The sequence below is a fragment of the Saccoglossus kowalevskii genome, chromosome 2 (genome assembly GCF_978046115.1).
Source record: "Saccoglossus kowalevskii chromosome 2, keSacKowa6.1, whole genome shotgun sequence".
Classification (NCBI taxonomy): domain Eukaryota; kingdom Metazoa; phylum Hemichordata; class Enteropneusta; family Harrimaniidae; genus Saccoglossus; species Saccoglossus kowalevskii.
The window spans coordinates 25840936-25865141 of NC_140642.1; the positions used below are offsets into that span (position 1 = coordinate 25840936).

A 24206-nucleotide genomic window follows, 5' to 3' on the forward strand; every position below is an offset into this window, starting at 1 on the left:
CGCAGCGCGACGACTGCCGCGCTTTAACTCTGACCGACATGGACACATAACGCAGTTTTGTTGTTGGCTTTTTAAAGTGAATATGTACTAACATTGCGGGTATGATATAGTTGGGTGTCCGCCTGCATCCTCTAACCCACCGGAATTAAGAACATGCAGTGATGTCATGGTATCGACACTGCGTTTCGTTATAGAAAGATGCATGGGCTACAAAGGTGTTTATGCTACGTGAATCGCATAAGTGGACTTTATTTAACTGCTTCTGTTGTGGACTTTACTCTTGCCTGATTGCAGGCAGTTTATTTCTATGGTGATGCCTTTGAAGACACGTCACCATGGTAACCATCGTCCTTTCGTTGTTGATAAAATCGCTGCGTTCGTTGATTACAATACTTAACCATCCTTATAGGAACGCCTTCAAGTTGCGAGCATCAATTTTTCATCGTGTTGTCGTGTTCTTATAATTTCGTTTAAATAAACGAGTTTTGTATCATTTGTTGTACAACCAATCTATCGTTCATCGAGTAATTTATGTATTTACTTATTCATTTTATTATTGATTCATTGAGTGGGTGATTTATTTGTTTAATTTATTTATTATTCAAGTCATTCATTGCTAGGTTATACGGTACGTCGAGATGTTATAGTGCCACTCAAAAAAAAGAAAAAAATGCCAATTGGCTGCCATCTTCAAAGCAGACGTAAAAAATACTTATTTTAGTTAAATGATGAGATACATATTTTTTAGGATGTGATTCAGAAACTAGATATGGCAGCTTATCAAAAAATGTGGGTAATTTTTGTGATTCATAATGTGGGCTATTTTTTGTCACAAATCGTAAAAATAAATTAGCCTGGGCACGTTTATTCCGGTCCATTTTGAGTAAACTGGTGTCATTAAAGACACATTTTTCAAGAAAAATTCAATAAAAAGAGGTACGTATGTTTTACGGCATTCTAAGATTGGAAAAAAATGGAAAAAACAATCTACCAAGGGAAGTTGAAACTATTTCAAATTGACTTTTTTGCGTATGAGATATTTGTTAATTTGCATAATCATCCTTATATGTACCAGAAATGTCAGATAATTTTTCAAATGTCCATGGACAGGGTTTGTCTCAGCATTTTCCCATAGCGATTCCCGACTAGGAAAATGAACTGGATCTTGCAATATATTCTGTGTACAAATGGGACACCTTTTTATATTTAAGTGGGGTCTCTCTCATATCGAGGGTTCGGGAAGTAGAATATGAGGTTAATGCAATTCTTAGCCCTGAAATCTACTGAATTGTCTTGTCAAAAGTTAATGTATAGTAAATTGTGAGGATTCAGACATTATTCATCTAGATAAACACGTGACAGTTTTATAAAATCCACGTGGCAAATGTGCTTAATAATATTGAAGTTGAAACTTTCACAGCATATTAGCATTGATGTGTACTCTTCAAAAAAGTTAAAAAAAGGAGTTTCAATTAAAAGTGCCTGAAAGGCGAAGCTTATTCTTAAACATTTGCGTTCTCGTATTTGATTGGCTTATTTCTCATTAGCTTAATACCGACTGTACTTATAATGTATATTGTTAGTTACGAATGAGGTCACGGCGCATTACGTCATGTTATTAATCAGTTGAGAGGAGACGCACACGAGGTATTAAAACGAACGATAAAGCAACCGATTACGATTGTAGTAATCCTGCATTGAAATTCGATTACACGAACCACCTGCTAAATTCATTTCAATATGGTAGCTTATAATGACTGATGGTAGATGGACAAATGGAAGTTATTGTCGACGCAAGATGGGCACATTCTTTTTTTTTGAATTTTCTACACACAAATAATTTCTTACTAACAAAGACAAATGTCAACGTCGTCAGCGTGGAAATATATTATACTCCCGGATTTACAAATACATGTACGAACAGAGATAAATGGATACTTACTGCAATGTAATCGTACTCAGACCATACCATAATTCTTAGGAACAAACTTGAAGGATGACAGTGTTATAAAACAAGGCAATGACGGGGTGTGTACACTAACGATCGAGACACAGCCGATCCCATTATCTAAGCGAACATTGCCGTACGAGTTAACACGTAGTAAAAGTTTCGACACAGAGTCCTTTATTTAAATTAAATACACCAAATACACCGAAATGTCAAAAAAAAATAATAATATACGTGCAGTGTATTGGTACGCTTGAAATAAATCGGCCATGTGGTTACTGAGAAAAAGTCGATAACACTCACAAGCAAAGAGCTCGCAAAAACACACACATATGTAATTTTGCAAAAAAAATAAATATTCAAAATTTCCTAACGGAACTGAATCATAGTGGATTCTTACAAATTTTGACAAACATTCGATATTGTTGATTCACGCACAATCTGTTTTGCTTTGACTCTAAGCGCTGTCAAGTTTTCAGCACGTGGTACCACGAGAACACGCAGTTACAACTAATATAATATAATAGGTATAATATATTTTACTGTTATTATCGTGGTTTGTTTTACATTTTTTGTAGTGAGTATATTAATAATTATTTCAATTTCCGCTAAAATTCCCTATTCCGGTAAACCATGATTTTTATTCAACATTGAGATAGATTCGCCTCGAAGGATTCTACTGGAATCGTAAAATGTCACGCCCAGGTGTCGAAGTCACGGTGCAGCAGGGTAGTAAAAGTTTAATAAACCTCAGTTTCATTATTAACTTAAATCTTGTTTTAGCTGAAGGAAATGCCATGCAGTGGATTACACCTCGTGCTACCTACTTACATACTGTAAAAAAACCATAATGCTCACCATTATTTGTTCAATACAGTATGAACCACAATGTCGCACGTTATTACATTTGTATTAATTTTGTCGTGCACACTCTCCATAACATTTTTCAACACTGAATTATTTTTCAAAATGGCCGTCATTTCGTTCGGGATACAATTGGAAATGCTCATAGAACGATTTAGAAAGCCATTACCGTTTTGAAAATAGTGTAAATAAATGACAACTACACTAAAATAGTTTTATTTCACGAGTTTACGAAAATTCCGAATATAATAAAATTATTGATTGTGGTTTCATTTTGGAGCGAAAAATCGTTCATAGTCTCTGAACAGAACCATAACGTATGGCGGGAATAATTTTCATATTGTACAATTCATGGGTGAATAACCAAATTTGAATAATCACCACATTTAAGATCAATCCAGTGATGCGTACAACCTTGGACGCATTCACTGAAAAAACTTCGCATTCGGTCAAATTTCCCGTTTGATGAGTCATGATTGATCAAATTACATGTTGAGAAAAATATTACCCTGATAAGTCAGTGCACAGCCGGATAATATAGTGCGACTATTTAGAGTGTAACGAGAACATGGAATTACTTGTATGAGATCATAAATAGTTGATACATCACTGCAGACACCTCGCGGTGAGCTTCTTTCGCGATCTGTGATTTTCGCAAAGAAATATGTGTTTACAATTGTATAGACTTTTTTTTTATAATTAGCTTGATGGATGACCGTGACGGCAGTGTTCTAACATCACTCGGGGTGAATTTGTAGACTATGCATGGTGAGAAATGATGATAGTAGTGAGAAAATGTATTGTATAACTTGTACAAAAGAAGACATTATTTCTCTTTGCCATAATAATATAGAAGCACGGCCTCCAGCTGTATCTTCGTTGTCGGGAATCGTAGTGAATCAGATTTTATGTTCATAACTGACAATTTTTCAAGCAAGGTTCGCTGTTTAAGGATTCATGGACAGCCAGTTTGTGAATTTTTATGCTGCATAAATTAAAAATAAAATAATTCTATTTCTGGGAATTCGTCAAATTCGATTTCAGAATGAAATGTAATTATACTGCGGTTTTTAAACAGTTACCTTTAAATGCATGAATTTATCGGGCAATTGAACATTTTCAACGTGTTACTGGCATATTTAAAGTGCCGAAAACGTGGCAAATCTGTTATTTCGCTCAAAGATGTTTTTATGGAGTATAGAAATTAAGTTTTAAATATATTTAAAACGTAAATACTGTATTAACATATGCTTATGTTCGGTAAAAGAATATAACAATACTCATGGGGATTGTTAGTTACAACATTTGATGGTACAGTGGCTCGAAGGTAAGATTCTATCTCGATCTACTTGGCAGCGTTTTGACAGCGAATCTGACACACCAGGAGTGTAATTTATTGAAATCGTTACATTTTGGCGCGTGATGAATCTCACTTGCATGATTTACAGTACATGATCATTTCTGGTACATTTGTAACCCCTCCCCTCCCGCATCACCGCCCCAACGCCCACCCACAGTGATTACATTATTTGTTAGAATATCCACATATATGTCTGTATTGTATCCAGTAACACATGATTGTTAATTAGCAAATTAATGACATTGTTTTAATACACATAACCCGCGAATATTCGTCATTATATTCATTGTATAATTACCTGTTAATACACAACTAAATTATACATCAATGATCAACATTGAATATTATTCATAAATGCTTATTTTGTTTTTTAGATATTTCTGAAAAGCCTGATATAATCATCACCACACATCACTTATCCTTTCGAAAAAAAAAATACGCACAGAGTAATCATGTAAGATGAATGTACTGAATATTCCTTTCCCAAGCTAAGCCAGAAAACACAGCAGATGCGATAGGTTGGGATCCTTCTCTGCAATCCCACAACAGCTTTTCTTGATCAAATAGATATAGTTCAAGATAAAACTGCTCTTCGTCTATAACGCTATCAATCTCTTGCCAATTCTCCGTGCGTGACTGCGATGGATATATGAACTACTACATCGGCATCACCAGCTAGAACACCGTCTGCGACATCGTCGTTAAAACTAGAGCGGAGTTCATCGACGCATATACAAATGTCGTCAAATATATTACTTGAATTATTAACATGTAATTACACGAAGACGCTCACCGTAATCATTAAATTTGTGCCCGATTAGTCAAATTCTGCTGGGTTTGTTGCATTCCCGAGTTTACATTGGCACAGTAATTCGACATGTTGACCCAGTGATAGACGCTGCAGCACAAGGGAATACCAACAGTAATGATCGTGGAGATAAGTCATCCTGTAGTTGGTTCGTGTTAATCGTGATTTCTAGGGCTATATAAAAGAACTTGTCACTCAACCGGATACCGGGCGCCGTAATGTCGTTGTTCGGATCAATGCATGAATTAAATATACAAAATCATTATAATAATTTACAAAACCTGAAATTAAAGCTTGTCTGTCAGCAATATAAAAAAAATTGAATATTAATAATTGTTATGTAATAAATAAATAAAAAATTGAAATAAGAAACAAACATGAACATAAGGGTGCACGATATATCATTTTCGTGTCCAAGTACGGCATCAAAAACGCCATTTTTTCACCATCGATCATAGCCTCGTTCCCACAATTCAACAAGAATCAACAAGCAGCTTACCGGCTGAAATAACTTCGCTGTTCGTGATGCATAATGAGAAAGGAATATGAAATCAATCAGTCTAGCCATTGTCAAGATAACAAGATTATTCACTAAAATGGGAAAATGGAAGTTATCGACACTAAATAAATTAGTCTAATAGAGAAATGAATCAAGTCATTCTGACAGTGATCCATCCAACATATCTAAATATAGAATATCAAAACATTCGGGGTGGTCGTATTTTCAAAAAACCCACAGAAATGACTATTTTTACTGAAATTGACAAAAATATTCACTAAAATTATCTAAACAATTGGGCTAGCCATTTTCAAGAAGAAGTCGAAAATAGCATTTTTTCTACTAATAAATAACACAAATGTTCACTGAAATTAGATAATTTAAGTTATGGTAACCAAATGAACCACCCACAATACATTTCAATGCGGTGAATGTGAAACTTATACAGCTGAAGAAGTCGAAAATGTTGAAGCCGACGGACGACGACAAACAATTACAAATGTGAAGAGCTCCGCACTGTCGACCGAGTCAACAGCGGCGCTAAAACATACAATCCAAGTATTAACATGGAAGGAAGACAAAGTGGTATGGAAATGACTGTCTATAGTATTCAATGTTTTTCTGAAATAGTACAACTGAACATGACATTGACTTTGGAAACAGTATAAAATTGTGTGTGGGTAATGCAGAAGCTTTATCGTTATTTAATTATTAAGTTATCCAGCCCCAGTCTGTCCACGAAAATGACTAAATACCGCAAGCATTGGATTAATTTAGCTTAAGTCATAATCGCATGACATTTTTTAGGTTTAAATTATGAAGTATAAGATATGTAGATTACATTGTTTCTGACAGTGTCTATTTGACCTACGATTACGATTGCGATTCTTATTGGAGTAGTTTGGATTTGGGGGAGGATTTCGTAAATGAAGAAAAAATGACGTCGCCAATGTTCATATTTGCACTGTGAATCAACATACGATGATCCATTCTATCTCTTTCATTTCCTCATAATTGGCGCGAGAATAACAATGTATCGCACGTAAATTGGCCGGCTTATTGACTCCCAAAATTACGACTAAATGTACAATTGGATATGGCACAGATTTGTTAGCTGAAATGGGTTTACTAATATATTCCATTCGTAACGCTGATGTGTGCAAACTGTGCATCATAGATCGTTTTTGCTTATTTGCATAAATTCAAAATGGCCGACACCGTGACTGTAAAGAAAACAACATTATTTTGTGCCTCCTATGGTATATAACGAAATGTATTATCATCCTCGTTAAATTATATGTAAATCAGAAATGTCTTCACAATATTAGGATTCATGTCAGTATTACTTTTTATCCCATGCCACCATGTAAAATGTTGAGATATGAGTAAGCTCACCATAAAAACAAGGATAACAATTTTTCATGACATTTCGAACTCTTGTGTCTAGTAAAATGAGATAAAATCTTCAATTCGGTTCAGAACTTCTTCATAATATTAATTAACGACACATATTGTTTACCCAGGAGCTTCTACTATGGTATTGTCGAATTTGCATTAATCCAAGATGGCGGCCGTCCGTTTGAAACTGTTCGGAATCTGTTATATTATTGGGAATATCATAAGCTTCCAGAGTATTAATGTATTTCTCATCGAATTTGTTGTTTTTATATTATGACATGTAATCACATTTTATCCACAATTTTGTATTTAAAAAAATTATTTAAAATGCAGCAAACTATGTACCCAAGAACCTTTGTGGTAGTGATGAGACAAATAATACAAGAAGATAATGATGAAGTGTGATCGTGGCTACACTATTGTATGTCACAAAGTTGTACAACGACGACACAACGATATTATTATTATTACCACATCATATCTAGAAGGTGTGGCCCATAAAGATCGTAGCAGCCATCTTGGCCGCCATCTTTAATCTTTAATTTTTCCTATCTTGCAGTTTGTCAATCATCTATCAGAAATATTTGGTAGACCATAAATTTGGGTCATGTGGTCTGTTTCTGTACTATATCAAGATATGCAGCAATGTCCATTATTCAGTTCAAGTGCATGCCCAAGGCCATTCAAGATGGCCGTCGTCATTTCAAATTGATAGCAATTAAGGAGTTGACATATTCAAATGAGTGCAAACATGTTTGGTCGTTTTGTGTAATTTGCATAAATTCCAAATCGTCGCCATTCTATATCACCCACATCTTCCCCAAACCGATATAATGAAATTACACTTGAAACCATTTAAAATTCACCTGTAATTTGATATACTACTATAAAGTGGGCCGATAAAACACACAATGGCGGCAATTTTTAATTTACGAAAATTGCACGAAATGCAAACATCATAATATACCTTTCTGTATTTTTCTTCATTGTCTCAAGAATAAAGCTAAGATAACAACGAATACAATACAACTCAATTGCAGATTTCCCTGAAATGTTGAGAATAGTGTTACAGAGAGTTAATTAAACACAAGGTACGTTATTTTCGTAATGTTATTTTTTTTCGATGAATGTTTGAAAGCTCATTCAGAATTTATATTTTCATCATAATTCACGACGAAAGAAATCACTTTATTTTGAGTTGTATGTGACAGCAATTGTTGAACGTAATGGAGGGTTTATGACCCTTCTATATGAAAATTGACACATAATAAAATTTCAGCGCATCATAAACAGTCTAAAACCGTACTTTGATGATTAAATCATAGACACATCCCTTGAGTGTTGGCGACGCGAGACGCTTCGAAATGGTGTTACCATGGTTACCTATTTTACAAGGATGTAGAATTTATCCGATGTAATTTTACCCAGACTTTGTACCCTCTGGCTTTGCTAGGTCATGATATACTATATATGTATTCATGTCGTTACTGACATGAACGATGTAACGATCGCTCGCTGAACGCTTACTTAAACAGACCATTGTGCAAGACAGCTAATGGCGGGTATCGAATATACCGTGCAGATGATTACTCGACAATCACGATAATAAGCGCACCAATCATATAATGCCATTGCTTCCAGGTATATGCACAATAAGGCGGGGGCGTACATTTACACTTACTTTCAACGTAAAGTTTCTTAGCGTATTTAAAAAAAAAAACACTTATACTTAGAAATATGTAATCCTGATATTGATATTTGAAATTTTCTGTAAAATTGAATATCAGTCAAACTTTCCACCCGGCTTCTGCTTATACACCTCTATTGTATATGTTTTATGGGGGAGAGGGAGGGGGTATTGCTCAATGCTTAGGACAATAATTCTGTTATTTTACTTTTGAGCGTTTGTAATCGAAATTTACGCACCACGTACAGATTGTGTTTGCTACTCTTCCAGCGTCGTACGTGCGTCCACGCATCGCGTTGTTATTAAAGCCGACCACCTATCGGTCGGTACGTAACGAGCGGCAACATTCATTTCACCACTCACCGGGCAGACTCGCAGGTGCTCTATTATAGTCATTAACCTGGCATGAACGGATTACTGATGTCAAAACAAACTAACAAATTGATCTAATTTTAAGCTAGCGGAAGACGAACAGAATAATAATGCGTTGTACCATGGTATTTAGAATTGATTCAAAGAAGGAAAACAGCTGGGGTTATTCTCACCGGGAAGGTCAGACAACTGCTAGTCAACTTTGATATCCTTACGCTAAAATATGACTGCTGGCCGCGTCTCAAACGTGACCGGCTTCTTTTTTGTTATATTACCGTGTTGTTACATCATACTGTTTTTTTTTTATTCTTGTATTTCATTGATCTTTAAATTCTTTGTAAATGATTTAGATGACGTCGTTATTGTAAATGCGCAGTGTCATGATACCGTCCTTGTCCAACATGGCTTCAGGGTCCTGTTTTGACATATCCAACTAAACGAGATAACTGATTGGGAAAACAAACATTGTATATCGATTTCACAGAAGTAAATGCTAGCTTCGTAAAAAACAACAGGTAATTCGAAAACACATTTGAATCAATATTTGTTCGAAGGTTCCAGTTTTCGGAAACATTTCATATGTTCAGCGTAAAATGTAAATTGATTTATTATATGAAATACAAGACGTAATTACATGTAATAGTTCACGTTGATCCGCAGCGCCAGGATCCAACATAACCTCGGCCAAGCTTTACATGTATTAAGTGTAGGAAATTCAATTTAGTATATACAAAGAACCATTTTTTTGAAAGGCAATGTAAGTAGGTGCTTGATTCAGTTTTAACATTAGGTATCGAGTGAAATTGAAGCGCCACTGTGTTGTAAACTGGCTAGACGTCTTGTCCAAGTTGTTTTCACTGAAGAAAAGATATGTCAAAGCACCATTTTACTTTGAATAGGCTTATGTTTTATGAATGTTATGTTGATGAGATGTTGTACACAATTACAGTTTTTTGGTAGTTAATTTTATTAGCCTGAGGTCTACTAAATTACTAAATGCACCTTTTCTATGAATTGCGCCCTCTAGTGACCAAGTGCTTCTATGACGTAGATGAGTGACATGAAAGCCGTTCAAAGCGTCGGTATCTTTTTGATCTGTAGTCGCCCTTCAATAAAGTTCATGTTTTCGAGAGATTTTACTGTATTCTAGAAGTCGGGCGACTGCGACTACACAACCAAACACATTTATCGATTTTTAACGATAATACTTCATCCACATAGGTTATTTTGACGTCATAGATTTGCCCACCAACAGGGGGCGCAATCGATAGGGCACGTATGTTATTATGCGCGGGTAGAGAATTAAACGTATTGTATTTCAATTTTAAAGACAATAAATTAAAGAAAAACAATTAAACCTGGCCCAGGATAGTGAGTTAATAATTTCGAAAGCTAGGACGATGAATTTAAATGTTACAGTGTAAATTAGCATATGCCGACAGTGAAAACGTTTCGTCGTTCCATCATTTTTTTCCGGCAAGTCTTCTATACACTCCTGAAATTTTATGTATAATTGTCAACTCACAGCAGAACAAAGCTCCAAACAAAATAATACAAAATAAAATAAGTTTCGTATCTATTTCACATGTCAAAGGTCACATGTATGACAACACACTTTGGAAATAATTCAGGATCATCACAGTAGCCAAACAGACGCGTGTTTTGATTGACAAGATGCTCCCAAACCGTCACTTGAGTTTATAAATATACTATACGCACACTAATGCGACTCTTTATTTTGTCACGTACTCGGGGATCGATGTTTACACACAATCAAGCAAACATGTGAACAAACTCATCTTTCTGTTATGAAAAATTTGATAATTAACATGCTGTCTATTGTGATGATGGTGACTTTGAATAAGGAGTGTTGAGTTTTCATTTTTGTTTTCAATCATAATATGCTATTCAATTTACTTTCATTTTATAGAAAAATAAAAGCAATTACATTTACAAAAGACGAAAGAAACACAAAAATTGAACTACCTTTTAAAAAATTACACGTCTTTTGTGGGAATGTAAAAAAATAGAATATTTATATTGATCGTAACTAAAACGTTACATGCATTGCGATGCAATGTACTCAATAGTTGATGTACAATGCAAGGTATGTGCACCTTTATAAGGTAGAAATAATTGGTTGGAATTTGTTCAGTAAGTATCTCTTTGGTACACTGTTTATAATTGCCATTAGTCCGTGCAATCTACAATGTACAGAAGGAAATAAACTGTTTTACACACACAAATCAATACACATTCTAACAATTTTATAGATTACTAGTATTATTATATTGTTACTAAAATTACTTAATAACTATATTCACAATTGTCTGCGTCATTATTACGAAAACAGCCCGGAATATCGCATTATATTAAAACGGAAAGCTTAAAAGCGGCGGAGTCGTCACCTGCGCATGCGTCAGATGGCCATAGCGTGTCATTGTTTACAAACAAGCGTCTACCCATGAGCCTTTGCGCTTCTGACTCAATTCCCGCGCGTGCGCAGGTGACGACCCTCCCGCTTTAATGGAGAAATCAAATTTAAAGCGCTCGTTAAAATACAACGTCTTTATGACGTTGGAAATTAATCATTGAACACACAATCAAACGAAGAGACGAAATTGTCGCCAACATTCAGGTGTACTGAAAAGAGTTGAAAATTGAACGTTTTATACATATTTCCCACAAATTGCACAAATTCAGATCATCGATCATTTCATATAATAGTCACGTGACTCCAATAAAGCTTTATGAATGACAGCTTGGCAATATAGCAATATAATCAGACATGCAATGATTTGAATAGTTTTCTATCAAGTTCGAAATAATAATACTATTACCATTTCTTACCTAAATTCTTCTAATATTTTCTTTTGTTAACAATTGACTGTTCAATTTCATTGTGGGTAGATATTATTTCCGTTAAAGATAAACGCGACTATTGACACAACAAACCTGAAATAGTTCTAAATTCTTCCCAGTTACTGACTATTTGAAAACCCATCAATATTGCAATATAATCAGACATAGAATAATTTGAATTATTTTTCCATCAAGTTCGAAATAATAATACTATTACCATACTTATCTAAATTATTCTAATATTTTCTTTTGTTAGCAATTGACTGTTCAATTTCATTGTGGGTAGATATTATTTCCGTTAAAGATAAACGCCACTATTGACACAACAAATCTGAAATAGTTCTAAATTCTTCCCAGTTACTGACTATTTGAAAACCCATCAATATTGCAATATAATCAGACATAGAATAATTTGAATTATTTTTCCATCAAGTTCGAAATAATAATACTATTACCATACTTATCTAAATTATTCTAATATTTTCTTTGCTTAACAACTGACTGTTCAATTTCATTGTGGCTAGATATTATTTTTGTTAAGGATGAACGTAACTAAAATCTCCTGAAATAGTCCTAAATTCTTCCCAGTTACTAACTATTTGAAAAACCGGCAAAAAAAACTTACCAAATTAGTTTTTGAATTATGAACCTCGGTTGCATGTATTTTGACAAATCTTCAATTCAAAAATGGCCGCCATAATAGGGCTTGTGCTATTGAAAATCTCATTTATTTGATAGAACCTTTGACTTTGACTGTAGTAGCGCATATCCATAAGTTTGGCTGGTTTATATTGCCCTCCCCCATCAGTCTTAACGACCCTCGTTATTTATTGTACAACGACAATAGTTTCGTCAACATTAGTCATATTGTACGATATATTTCCCGTACAGTATAACATCTACTGTTCTCACAAAAGAAATCAGTTCATCGGCGCAAAACAGTAAAGCACAACTGAAAGCACCAATGTACAGTATGTTCAAATTTATTTAAAAAAAAGTCACTGTCAATGACACAGTCCCCGTTCTCTGTCAGTTATAAAGAATACAAAAATGTACATATACTATAATTAAATTAGTGGGGAATATTTAGCTTGTGAAAAATATGGCGTACTTCAAATGACCCCTACCAGACTGTATTCAGTCAAACCTCTTATTTTCGTCCAAAATTGTATAACCCAAATATAAACCAGTTGGACATTTTGAATGAAATAACCAAAGAAAACACCATGTGTCTTGTTCATATCAAAATCAGTTGAAGCAATGATGTCTGGGAAATGGTTATGCACACGTGAAAATAAAAGCAAAATGGCCGCTTGGTAGATCAGTTTGAATCAACTCACAAAACACAGTCACGTGCATCTGTTGACAGTTCAAACAGTCCCTCTATAGAGAAACTGTGGTTCAAATGAAGAAAACTGATAAAAAAGGTTTATTGACTTTTTGGCCTTTTTAACAAAAATAGTTGCCAGTCGCTAAATTTCATCAAGATCCAAAAATAACTGAGATCACATTCAACACATCACGTCTTGCTTTTGTATCAAATCTGCCAAATCTGTAAAAAAAAAAAATCCGAGAAACTAAAATGGCAGCCAGTAGGCAACTTTTAACCCAAACAAAATGACGTGCACCACACTGAGTGATGTCAATGCCAAGTTCGAATGAAATTGATCAATGTATACCCGAGAAATGGTTGGCCACATGTTCAAATGTGTGTGTCAACCAAATCGAAAAACAAAACAAAAACATTGATGTGCACAATATTCGATTATGACTTTTCTTTGTACATGTACAAACTTTGAACAAAATCGGTTCAGGCATGTCCGAGATATGACGATGAACGGACGGACGGACGCACGGACGGACGGGACCCAAAACAGAGTTTAACTTGTCGTTGTCCTTTGTTATATAATATAATTCCCTTTATCGTAGTTTTTTTCAATATGAATATACATGTACATCTACCAAAAACCTGTGATTGATGTAAATATCTTACAAACACATTGGTGCCAAGGTAGATATTATTCAGTCTATGTCACATCACATATCGGAAGTAGAAAATCTGTTCGGGGGGGGGGGGAATTCATATTTGGAGCAGTATAACTACACACATTGGAGACATAAAATTAACACATCTCTGTGTGAGGTGTATAATACAGGCAGATAATGGGGGGGGGGGTCAGCAAATTTGCATGCAAGAGGAAATAATTTATGGCTCATATTGAGGGGTGAATAACTGTCACACGCAACGTAATATTACCGTAATTGGTATAGTACAGGTGTGATGGTTCAAATACCAAAATGGCAGCAGTAACAAAAAGACTTCCCTGGCGGCGATGATAAAATACGAACACGGAGCCAACAGATGAGGTTTCAACTGGTACTGGTATTATTATACTCTGCAAACACCAAGTACAATAACGCGGTAAAACTCCACTACTCCAATAACTAGAAACTCCAATACAATTCAACGAGATCTCCGATCTGATCTCAGTGCTGAACAACTCCCCTATATATACCCACACTGTCTATAAATAGACCATTACATCAGCATACATAATGAGTCTGGAATTTACTATAAATTTCCAGAATGTTCCATCACCTTCTATTGCCTCCTACAGTGTTCTATTACCTATTCAACCAGTTTCTAAACAAAATCTAGAATATTCTACACAGACACAGTACGGTTCTAGAACATTCTCAGTGACACGGGAGTAGTAAATAAGTCGTATGCGACAATAACTCTTTGAGAGAAGAAGGGTTAACTTAGGGAAAAAAATCGAGAACAGACTATTTTATATGTTTCTCTCCATTAAAAGGTCTGGACTACAGTGTGAATGACATTTTAGTATACTTTTTAAAAACATAGTTGAACTCTGGTGACCTTGCCCTTTGTTATATAATATAATTCCTCTTATCATAGTTTGTTTCAATATAAATATGCATTGTCATAATTAATTTTGAATACAAACAAGTTTTGGGGTTGAACCAACAGTGGGGAATCAGTCTACCGAATGTCCTTAAAAGATGTAAATATCTTACAAAAACATTGGTGCCTTATTTGTTTAATTATTTTAAGGGACATAATTTCCAGCTTTCTTCAAAGTAATTCAGATATTTTAGTATAAAAACAAATGTCTCATTGAAAAAAAAGTGCTGCATTTAGATGTGAATAGATTCATAAAACATGCAAGATAACAGAAAATTTTAGCTGGCTTTAGTCTAAGTATTTTGAACAGGTGTCTGTCAAAAATTAATGATTCACTGAGACAAATATGAACTGCCTCATTGTGTGACTACTGTATTATATGAAAAGTAAAAAAAACACCCTTTATGAATAGCTATCATGTTGCAAGCTCTGCTTTGTATGCAAATCAACTTAAATAGTTAGTTGGTGTCCAGTGGAGGGAGAATTCAACAGTACTGGTACCTCCTGAGAATCTACATCTTCAAACACTGCAATCTTTGAAGTGCGTTTTTAAACTAGTATTATAAAAACTCTATCATTCTGTTCTAATAGCTGAAACATATTCCTGTGAGTTTTCATTTGTCGAATGAACTGTTTGTCAAATACAGAATACATATATTTTAGAATAATTTTCTTTTTAAAATGTGGATGAAATGTTTTGCTTTTAATGTATTTTTTATGTATTGTTTTTGATTTGATAACTGAACTAAACAGATTTTCTATTAGCTTCAGATCTTGATCAAAGTTAGGCACCCAGTTCATAAGAGTGCTTATATTGATTTTCTGACATCTTGTTTTCTGTAAAGATTTTATTGGTAGGTTTGCAAATGTGTATCAGACTGTGCAATCTCTCCATGAGTTGGTTTTGAAACCCAGTATGGGATTCTGAGATACATTACCAAGGATATTATTACAAGATAAATCATTTGCTTCATTGAACACATACAACAATGCATATTTCCACTGAGATCAGTGACCTTTGATGTGTATCACCAGTGATCAGTCAAGTAGAAACAGTCAAAATATTTTATCAGATTTTCTCAATTTTTGCATGATATTTTCATACAGGACATCTGTTGTTCAAACTCAGGGAAGACTTTATACTGATGAATAAGGTGACTAAGTTTGATAAAGTTTGGAATAGAATTAGTAAAGTTATTATGCACACAATAACAATTATTAACGACGACGACGACAACAACAACGACGACGACGACGACAACGCCGGACACAATTTTTCCCTTAATATACCTTTCCCTTCCATCTTTGATGGTACGGGCAAGGTAAAAATGTATTAATTGAGATCTATCATCTTGAATTTTCATGGTGAATGTTCCGGCGAAGCAGGGAGGAATGTTCGAACGGAGCTACACCGTGCAGGCGGACGATGAGGTCTATTGGCTTCAGATCTTGATCAAAAGTTCAGCACCCAAAGGATTATTCATAGGAGTGCTTATATCGATTATCCGACGTCTTGTTCAGTTTATGTATTTTATTGGTATGTTTGCAAATGTGCTTTAGACTATGCGACAAACCATGTGAAACCCAGTCTAGTATCCCCATGGGATTTGAGAGATACATTACCAATGATATTGATTACAAGATAAGTGATTTACTCCATTGAACCCAGACAACAATGCATATTCCCACTGGGTTCAGTGACCTTTGAACGTGTATCACCAGTAATCAGTCAAATAGAAACTAAGGGAAGATTTTATACTGATTAATTAAGTGACCAAGTTTGATAAAGTTGAATAGTAAATAGTAAACGACGACAACAGATATTCCCCCCTTCATATACTAGTACCTTTTCCTTTCATTTTTGATGATACGGGCAAGATAAAAACGGCGTGTTGCACAAGTGACAAAGTCGTTTTGCACTAACGCCAATAAAGTGTTGCACAATACAATGCATTGGCTACCTAGAAATACACGATGCGAATTACAATGGGAAAAACTGCTCCGATCGTTTCTATGAACAATTTACGGTTTCTAAACGTACCTGCGTATTCATTATGTATTTATTATTCCAAACAAGGTCGAGACATCAAAAGATATATATAATCATAACAAATATGAGAATTGCATTATGATAAAATACTGGGCACAATGATTGTACAAAAGACTGCAGTGAGATTTTCTCCTTTAGTTGAACTGGCATATAATTCATGAGATAAGACGCACTATAACTGCGTGAAGAGGAATCCGATACTGACGCGACACTACAGCGGGCATCAAGGGATTGGAAATTCTCCTGCGCCAAGCTGGTATGTGCTGCATAAGGAGCGATCCCACGGGAAGGAGCGGACGGGGGTTCGGAGCTAGTGCTTCCCGAACCCCAGCCTCCAGTATGGAAGGACGAAGACGGAGAGACTGAGCCCGAGGACTCCGAGGAGGAAGACCCGGAGTCGTCCGCCATCCATGACCAGGCAGCCGGCAAAAACCTTCAAAGAGACTTCGTGGCCCCCTCGTCCCCAGAAGTGTCAGAACGCCCACTACCAAAGCCACATTTCTTGGTCTTTTTCTGACGCTTCCCGCTCTAGTCTTCTTCTGCCCCTTCGAAGATCCTCGCTGGTTGTGGTACCTGAGCCACCTTGCGGTTTTGATTTGAACTGTTGACCAGAAGGACTAGCCACCTTGGCCAACAGGGACGATTGCTTCAATTGGTATGCTGATCCTCAGCAACCCTCGAACTGTTCGCCACATCTGTTAACCGACCACCAAATAGCCGGTCACGCCCCCAAGGCCTTCTTGGCAGGCGATCAAACTAGTCTCCCACTGGAGTAGGATAGGCGCACATCTCAGAACTGCCTCTCGCTCAATCAAAACCACTTCTGCCAAGAGGACAGTATGGACTTGCATGATATCCCACATAGCGACTCTCTGCACAGCCAGGAACTGGCCCATCTGCGCGAGGACCGAGGTTCGTTGCTGAGCACTCAGACGCAAAAGAAACCCATTCTATGAAACTGATGGGTCTAAGTTCCGACTGTAAAGCCTGATGCACTTGTAGGCACTGGTGTCTGTCAAATGTCCATGCAACGTGGCCTTCCCAATCCACACTACCCGCCTTAACGTAGGTATGGGTACCGGGATCGGGACGGGGAACCTGTGGAGCATGCTGTGGTACTGCATGAGTATCCCACACCGGGAATCCATCAACAATTCGCGTGACCCCAATGGGGTATTGATTCACCCAACAGAAGGCATAGGACATGACCGCTCCAAAACCAGATTCAAGCTGTTTGTCCTTTTCTCTCAAAGGGTACCAATGGCTCCCTTCCATCGCTCTCTGAGCCCCCTCCATAGCTTGGGCCACACAAGGTGCCCAGGGGAGTTGCCAGCGGGCATGGTCTCCAGAGGAGAGCGTCGATGAGAACAGGTCCAAAGGCGACCCTCCCATTGGGGAGGGGATTACCACACGCCCCGTATAAAACAAAAGTCTCGTGGCAATCACTGCCCTGCTCAAAAGCTGCGACCTTAATTGCATATTAGTAAGGGTCAGCTGGGCTGCGGTTGGTTGGGTATCCTGTGATTGTCCCGAAAAAGCGGGACGAGAGACACCAGACCCTAGCCCTGGCAGAGGGACAGGCAGTATCTCAGCCCATGCCCCCCTAGGTCCTTCTGCGTCATACCCTGCGACTGCAGAAGGGAGTTGACTTTTGAAGCCAGATTACACATCCAGGCCTTCCAAGCCATCTCTTCACCATGGGAGAGCGATCACCTTGACTAGTTCTGGTAAAGGAAGGCACCATACCTGTGTCTGTGATCGTGCAAGCAGCTCAGGCATGGGGATCAAAAACCATTAGGTCTGTGCAACGTCCTATGACATCTATGTAATTCATTTAAATGTGATCAGTACTTAAAATACGAGTGGAAAAGCCAACAAGCAGCCTATCGGCTGAGATAGCTCCGCTGTTAGCAATGCACATTTCAATTAAAGAACTAAAGACATCATTAGAAAATGAACAATATGAATAGTATCAAAGCAATCGGACTTACAGTTTTTAACAAGAAGTCGAAAATATCACTTTTTACCAAAAATTATAAAAATATTCACCAAAATAAATAGAGAATTGAAGATATCATCACAAAACAAACAAATCTGAGAGAGGTCCACATGTAGTACCTATATATGTAATATCAAAGCAATCGGACTTACAGTTTTCAACAAGAAGTCGAAAATATCACTTTTACCAAAAATGACAAAAATATTCACCAAAATTAGAGAACTGAAGATATCATCACAAAATGAACAAATCTGAGAAAGGTCTACATGTAGTATCTATATATGTAATATCAAAGCAATTGAACTTTTGGTTTTTAACAAGAAGTCGAAAATATCACTTTGTACCAAAAATTACAAAAATATTCACCAAAATTAGAGAATTGAAGATATCATCACGAAATTAACAAATCTGAGAGAGGTCCACATGTAGTACCTATATATGTAGTATCAAAGCAATTGGACTTGCGGTTTTTAACAAGAAGTCGAAAATATCACTTTTTACCAAAAATGACAAAAATATTCACCAAAATTAGAGAATTAAAGATATCATTACAAAATGAACAAATCTGAGAGAGGTCCACATGTAGTACCTATATATGTAATATCAAAGCAATTGCACTTGCGGTTTTTAACAAGAAGTCGAAAATATCACTTTTTACCAAAAATGACAAAAATATTCACCAAAATTAGAGAATTGAAGATATCAACATGAAATGAACAAACCTAAGAGAGGTCTACCCAAGGTACATATACACCAAATATCAAAGCATTCAGACTTGTAGTTTTCAAGAAGAAGTCGAAAAAGTAAAACATTGACACTGACGACGGACGGACGACGACGGAGGACAATCACTCATATGATAAGCTCCGCTCGACAAAGTCGACAGCGGAGCTAAAAATTTACAAATCATTATGCAAATTAGGTAACTAATATGCACAGATTTTTACCCAAAACTAATCAAATTTGTGCATTAGTTCAGAGTAACTATGTACCAAGTTTCATTGAAATCCAATTAGTGGTTCTTCAGATATCAGTGGAACAGTCAGAAACACCTGAAAATTGGCTAATTATCATGCAAATTAGGTAATTAATATGCATGAATTTTTACCAAAACTTTTTCAAATCTGTGCATTGGTCCAGAGCATCAATGCACCAAGTTTCATCGAGAACTGATGTATGGTTTTTGAGATATCAGTGGAACGGACGGACGGACGGACACACACACACACACACACACAAACACAAACTGCAAAGACTCCCAATTGTGTGCTTTGTACACAGGAGTCAAAAACATAAATATAATAGTGGGGAACAAATGACCTTGAATTTGTTATACATTTTCAATAACAAGAATAAACTTAATAGTACCCAAGTAGATTATCTAGGATTTAACTACAAGACCAATAATGACAGGGAATCAGTGCAAGGTCTCCATTAAAATTTATTACAATCAAACCACACATTCTCTGAACATCAGATGAAACAAGACACGACCAGTTCAGTATTTTACATGAAGTTGGTTTTAATGATGTATCATTCATCAAATAGATTAACAGGTAAGTTGGGTGGGCTTTTTTTTTTAAATCGCCAAGAATACCCATAAGACACAAGTGTCGAAAAATGTTACAATTCCAAACGGTTGGAAGGTCACAATACATGTTTAGTAAACCATCAAGACATCGCACATTTAAATTATACAACTCTTGTGTTCATTTTCTCTTCGTTCTGTACAATGAGTTTTTTTTTTAATTTTCTCAATCTATCATTGCTATATATGGATTTTTGAATATGAAGTCATACAAAATAGAACAAGCTAAAAAACCCTGACAATCAGAGCAAATGTGACAAAAAATTATATCACACATTGCAAAATTTATTAATTATTCATTTAACCTGCCAAAAAATAACATCTCCTATGCTATTTGATAGAAACGTTGATGTCATGGCATCACTAGCTTTGGCCATTAAACAGAGACAGGAGAATTTCACATTTTAATAAAATTTTTCCTCAAAATTTGAAATGTCCGAAATACAAAACTGGTGAATGTCCACCAAGACTGCGTGTAGCAATGAATGAATGGTTGAAACATTCAGTACTTTTAAGTGCCTCTCCAGATCAATCTACAGTGTGAAACTGAGCCTTCTTCCCAGCTAGCAATTTGCACATCATTTGTTTTATTTAATCTTTTTAACACATTAGAACCAGAATTGTTAGCGTAAACCTGTGTATTGCAAAATACTTTATTTACATCTGGAATTTATTTTCGCTTATTTCTGCTGAAAGGATGAATCGACAAAAATTAAATCCATTGAAAATACATTTTGTTCTACGTTTTACATTCAACTTATCAAAAATCAGTGAAAATAGACATAATTCAAAACAGCCAATATGTCTTTTCAGCCAAAATTAATTCCAGCAAAAATAAAGTATTTTACAGTATTTTAACACTTGGCATTTAGAACCACCAACAAACTATATATATTCTGAAAGCACAGAATGTGTACTCTTATAAATTAGACCTTTGTAGTTCGCAATAATCAATATCTAGTCATGGGGCAGATTTTTTTTATTAAAGATATTAGTCCTGCTGCTTCATGTGAGAGCATTTTTGTTAAATTTTCTATACTCTTCTCTGACTTCTACATTCAACTAAACCGGATGATTTTAGATATGTGTCAAATCTTGATAACAATGAGGGCTCACATATGACTGCTCCGAGACTGGTAATCTTGTTTTTGAAATAAAAATATTTGCAGGTCACTTGAACAGTAAAAAACAAATTAAACTAAAATTGCATCTAAAATGAACAAATCTCACAATTAGAGATTATCCATGAACCAATAACAATAATCCCATAACTATTACGTAAGATAGTGATATGCACTGGGAATAAGACAACAGATTCAAACGGGGATAGACTGACGGGATTATACAGACAAAACTGAACCACCAGTACAGATCTAAACACTTGGTAGAGCTTCTTTTACATTCATCTCACAAAAAAAAAAGGTATATTAAGTGAAAAATAATATAAACCTGGAACTCTAAAATATGTCTGCATCACCAAAATACAATCACTATAGTTATAATAAATACTACGTACAACAACTCATTATTATTATTTTTTTCGTCACTCATTTAAGAAGATCCCAGGATGATGCTATTTCTGTAATTCCAATTTTGGTCAAAACTCATAGAAAATATTCTTTTGTACAGTTAGGGACATCAATGAAATACTAAGACATGGTTGATATTTAAACTGTACAGAGGGAGTCCATAAACATATTCAAACCTACAAAATAAAGTGTTCATCAGAAATACAGTGCAATAACCAAAGGAGAAAGCATAATAAAGAGAGGGAGGGAGGGAGGGAGGGAGGGAGGGAGGGCAGGCAGGCAGGAAGGGCATTAAGAAGAGAACTTGGACATTTGCATGGCAATGCATTTGGAAACCACTTAAACTCAACTCATCTAGATCAAAAAGCAGGACATAATGTACGCAAATGACAGCACACTATTTGTTTGCATATTAATTAAAATCCAGCATTTGGTATTTCACACTAGAGCACCAGCTTTGACTAAGAATGTAAAACAAGTAAAATAGAGTAAAGCAATGCGTCCCTGTTTTGTATACATCTATTGCAACAACTCGCTCAGGAAAATCATTAACAATTAACATAAAACAAGAATTATAATGCCTGACTTTTTTCCTTTGGCATGCAACAAATCGAAAGGTTTTTTTTGAAAAAAAAAATTGCGCAAATTTCAAAATACGTTTCAAAGAAATTCATATATATATAATATGTATATATACCAAAGTTATGTATTAGGCATTTATCTGCACAGTGACAGGCTTATTATACAGGGCGTTGAATAATTTGTCATAGGAAGGGGAAGGGCAAACATACCAAATCACCAAGTGGCTAAAGAAAGGGAGAAGATGGCAATCAGGACATAGAAACATACATGTAACAGAAGAAGCAAATACGTAACAATTATCACCCGAGAGAAACATGTAAAACTCAGACATATAAATTGATTGCTTCATTCACATACATTTAGGAGACAGACGTTGAAAGACGGCAAGCATGAACAGAGAACGATACAGGCTAGATATCATATTATACAAAATAGTTTGAGGACTCAAACAATTGTGCATTCACAGAGCAGGGAAGTTCTTGTTTTGCCTCATCCTTTCTTGTTTGCAGTCCTCTGCACGTATAGAGTCCATCATTGAAGATAAAATGTACTTCTTAGAAGCATATTAAAAGGGGTTATCATACAAAGACTTTTGCCAAGGCATCGGCACCCCCGCTTGCTATGTAAGGTTTGGATGGATGGAAAGCGACTGTGTAGATGGCTTCATCAAATTTCTTACGATGCGACGTTATTTCCTGTACACATGTTTTACTATCAAGATTCCATAACCTAATAGAGCAATCATGGCCTGCGGAGAAAGGAAATAACATTGTTAGAATTAAAGGTGTCTGTGTCAATCTCAATATTTCTCATGGGAATTGCATGTTGTTGTTTTTTAAAGCTCAGTACCAGAACTCAAATCAAGAAGTTGTTTGGAGAGAATAAACCTACTAAATTAAGAGTGAAAATAGGATAGGAACTCTAAAACAGTACATTTCAATTCCACTCCTAATTTAACACTATGATTCAAATCACTACCTAATAGCACCATAAATAAGTCAACTTCTTAACTACTTTTCCACGACTGCACATCACACTTAATATACAGTTGAAAAGTCCTTATATTATGTAGAATATACAAAAAAAAAAAAAAAAAAGAGCATCCTACACTAATTTTCAGGCAGAGATTTACTAGCACTGGTAAAACAGTTTTATTCAGACACTCGAAATAAGTATGATTTACTATCAGTCTAAATTAGGACTGTTACTAGAATATGTAGGAAGAAATGATGTTTTAAAGATACAATCAGTATAAATTGTCACAGGAACTTTTAACACATGACTGGATACTGTCAGAACGACTCGGATATTATTGCTGTGTTAATCATCATGAAACAGACAGAGAGTAAGGTGGACAAAGACAAAATACAGCCTTTAAAGCAACATTTTTCTCCCTCACCGATACAGGATGAGGGAGATGGTTGCGTTAATTTTTAGGAATTAAAGACTGTTACAAAGTCATCCACGGAACCTACATAATGTATTTATTAAATATAAATACGAATAAGTAGTTTAAAACAAGCAGCCTGTCGGCTGAGATAGCTCCGCTGTTAGAAATGCACATTTCAATAAAGAACAGAAGATATCATTAAACAATGAACAATATGTATAGTATCAAAGCAACAAGCCTTGCTGTTTTCAACAAGAATTCAAAAATATCATGTTTCACCAAAAATGACAAAAATAATCATCAAAATTAGGTAATTGAAGATATCACCACGAAATTAACAAATC

The 24206-nt window shown here is 35.6% G+C and overlaps 1 protein-coding gene across 2 annotated transcripts in view; it reads right to left on the reverse strand.

Moving 5' to 3' along the window:
• Nucleotides 1-20270: 20270 nt before the first annotated feature.
• The window catches only part of LOC100371288 (striatin-3-like), a 34353-nt gene continuing 30417 nt past the window's right edge, over nucleotides 20271-24206 (reverse strand). For both annotated transcript variants that reach the window (XM_085493608.1, XM_085493604.1), the window contains exon 17: nucleotides 20271-23220. In XM_085493608.1, coding sequence (XP_085349734.1) covers nucleotides 23051-23220 — 170 coding nt within the window. In that variant the 3' untranslated portion in view covers nucleotides 20271-23050. The remainder of the gene's footprint in view (nucleotides 23221-24206) is intronic.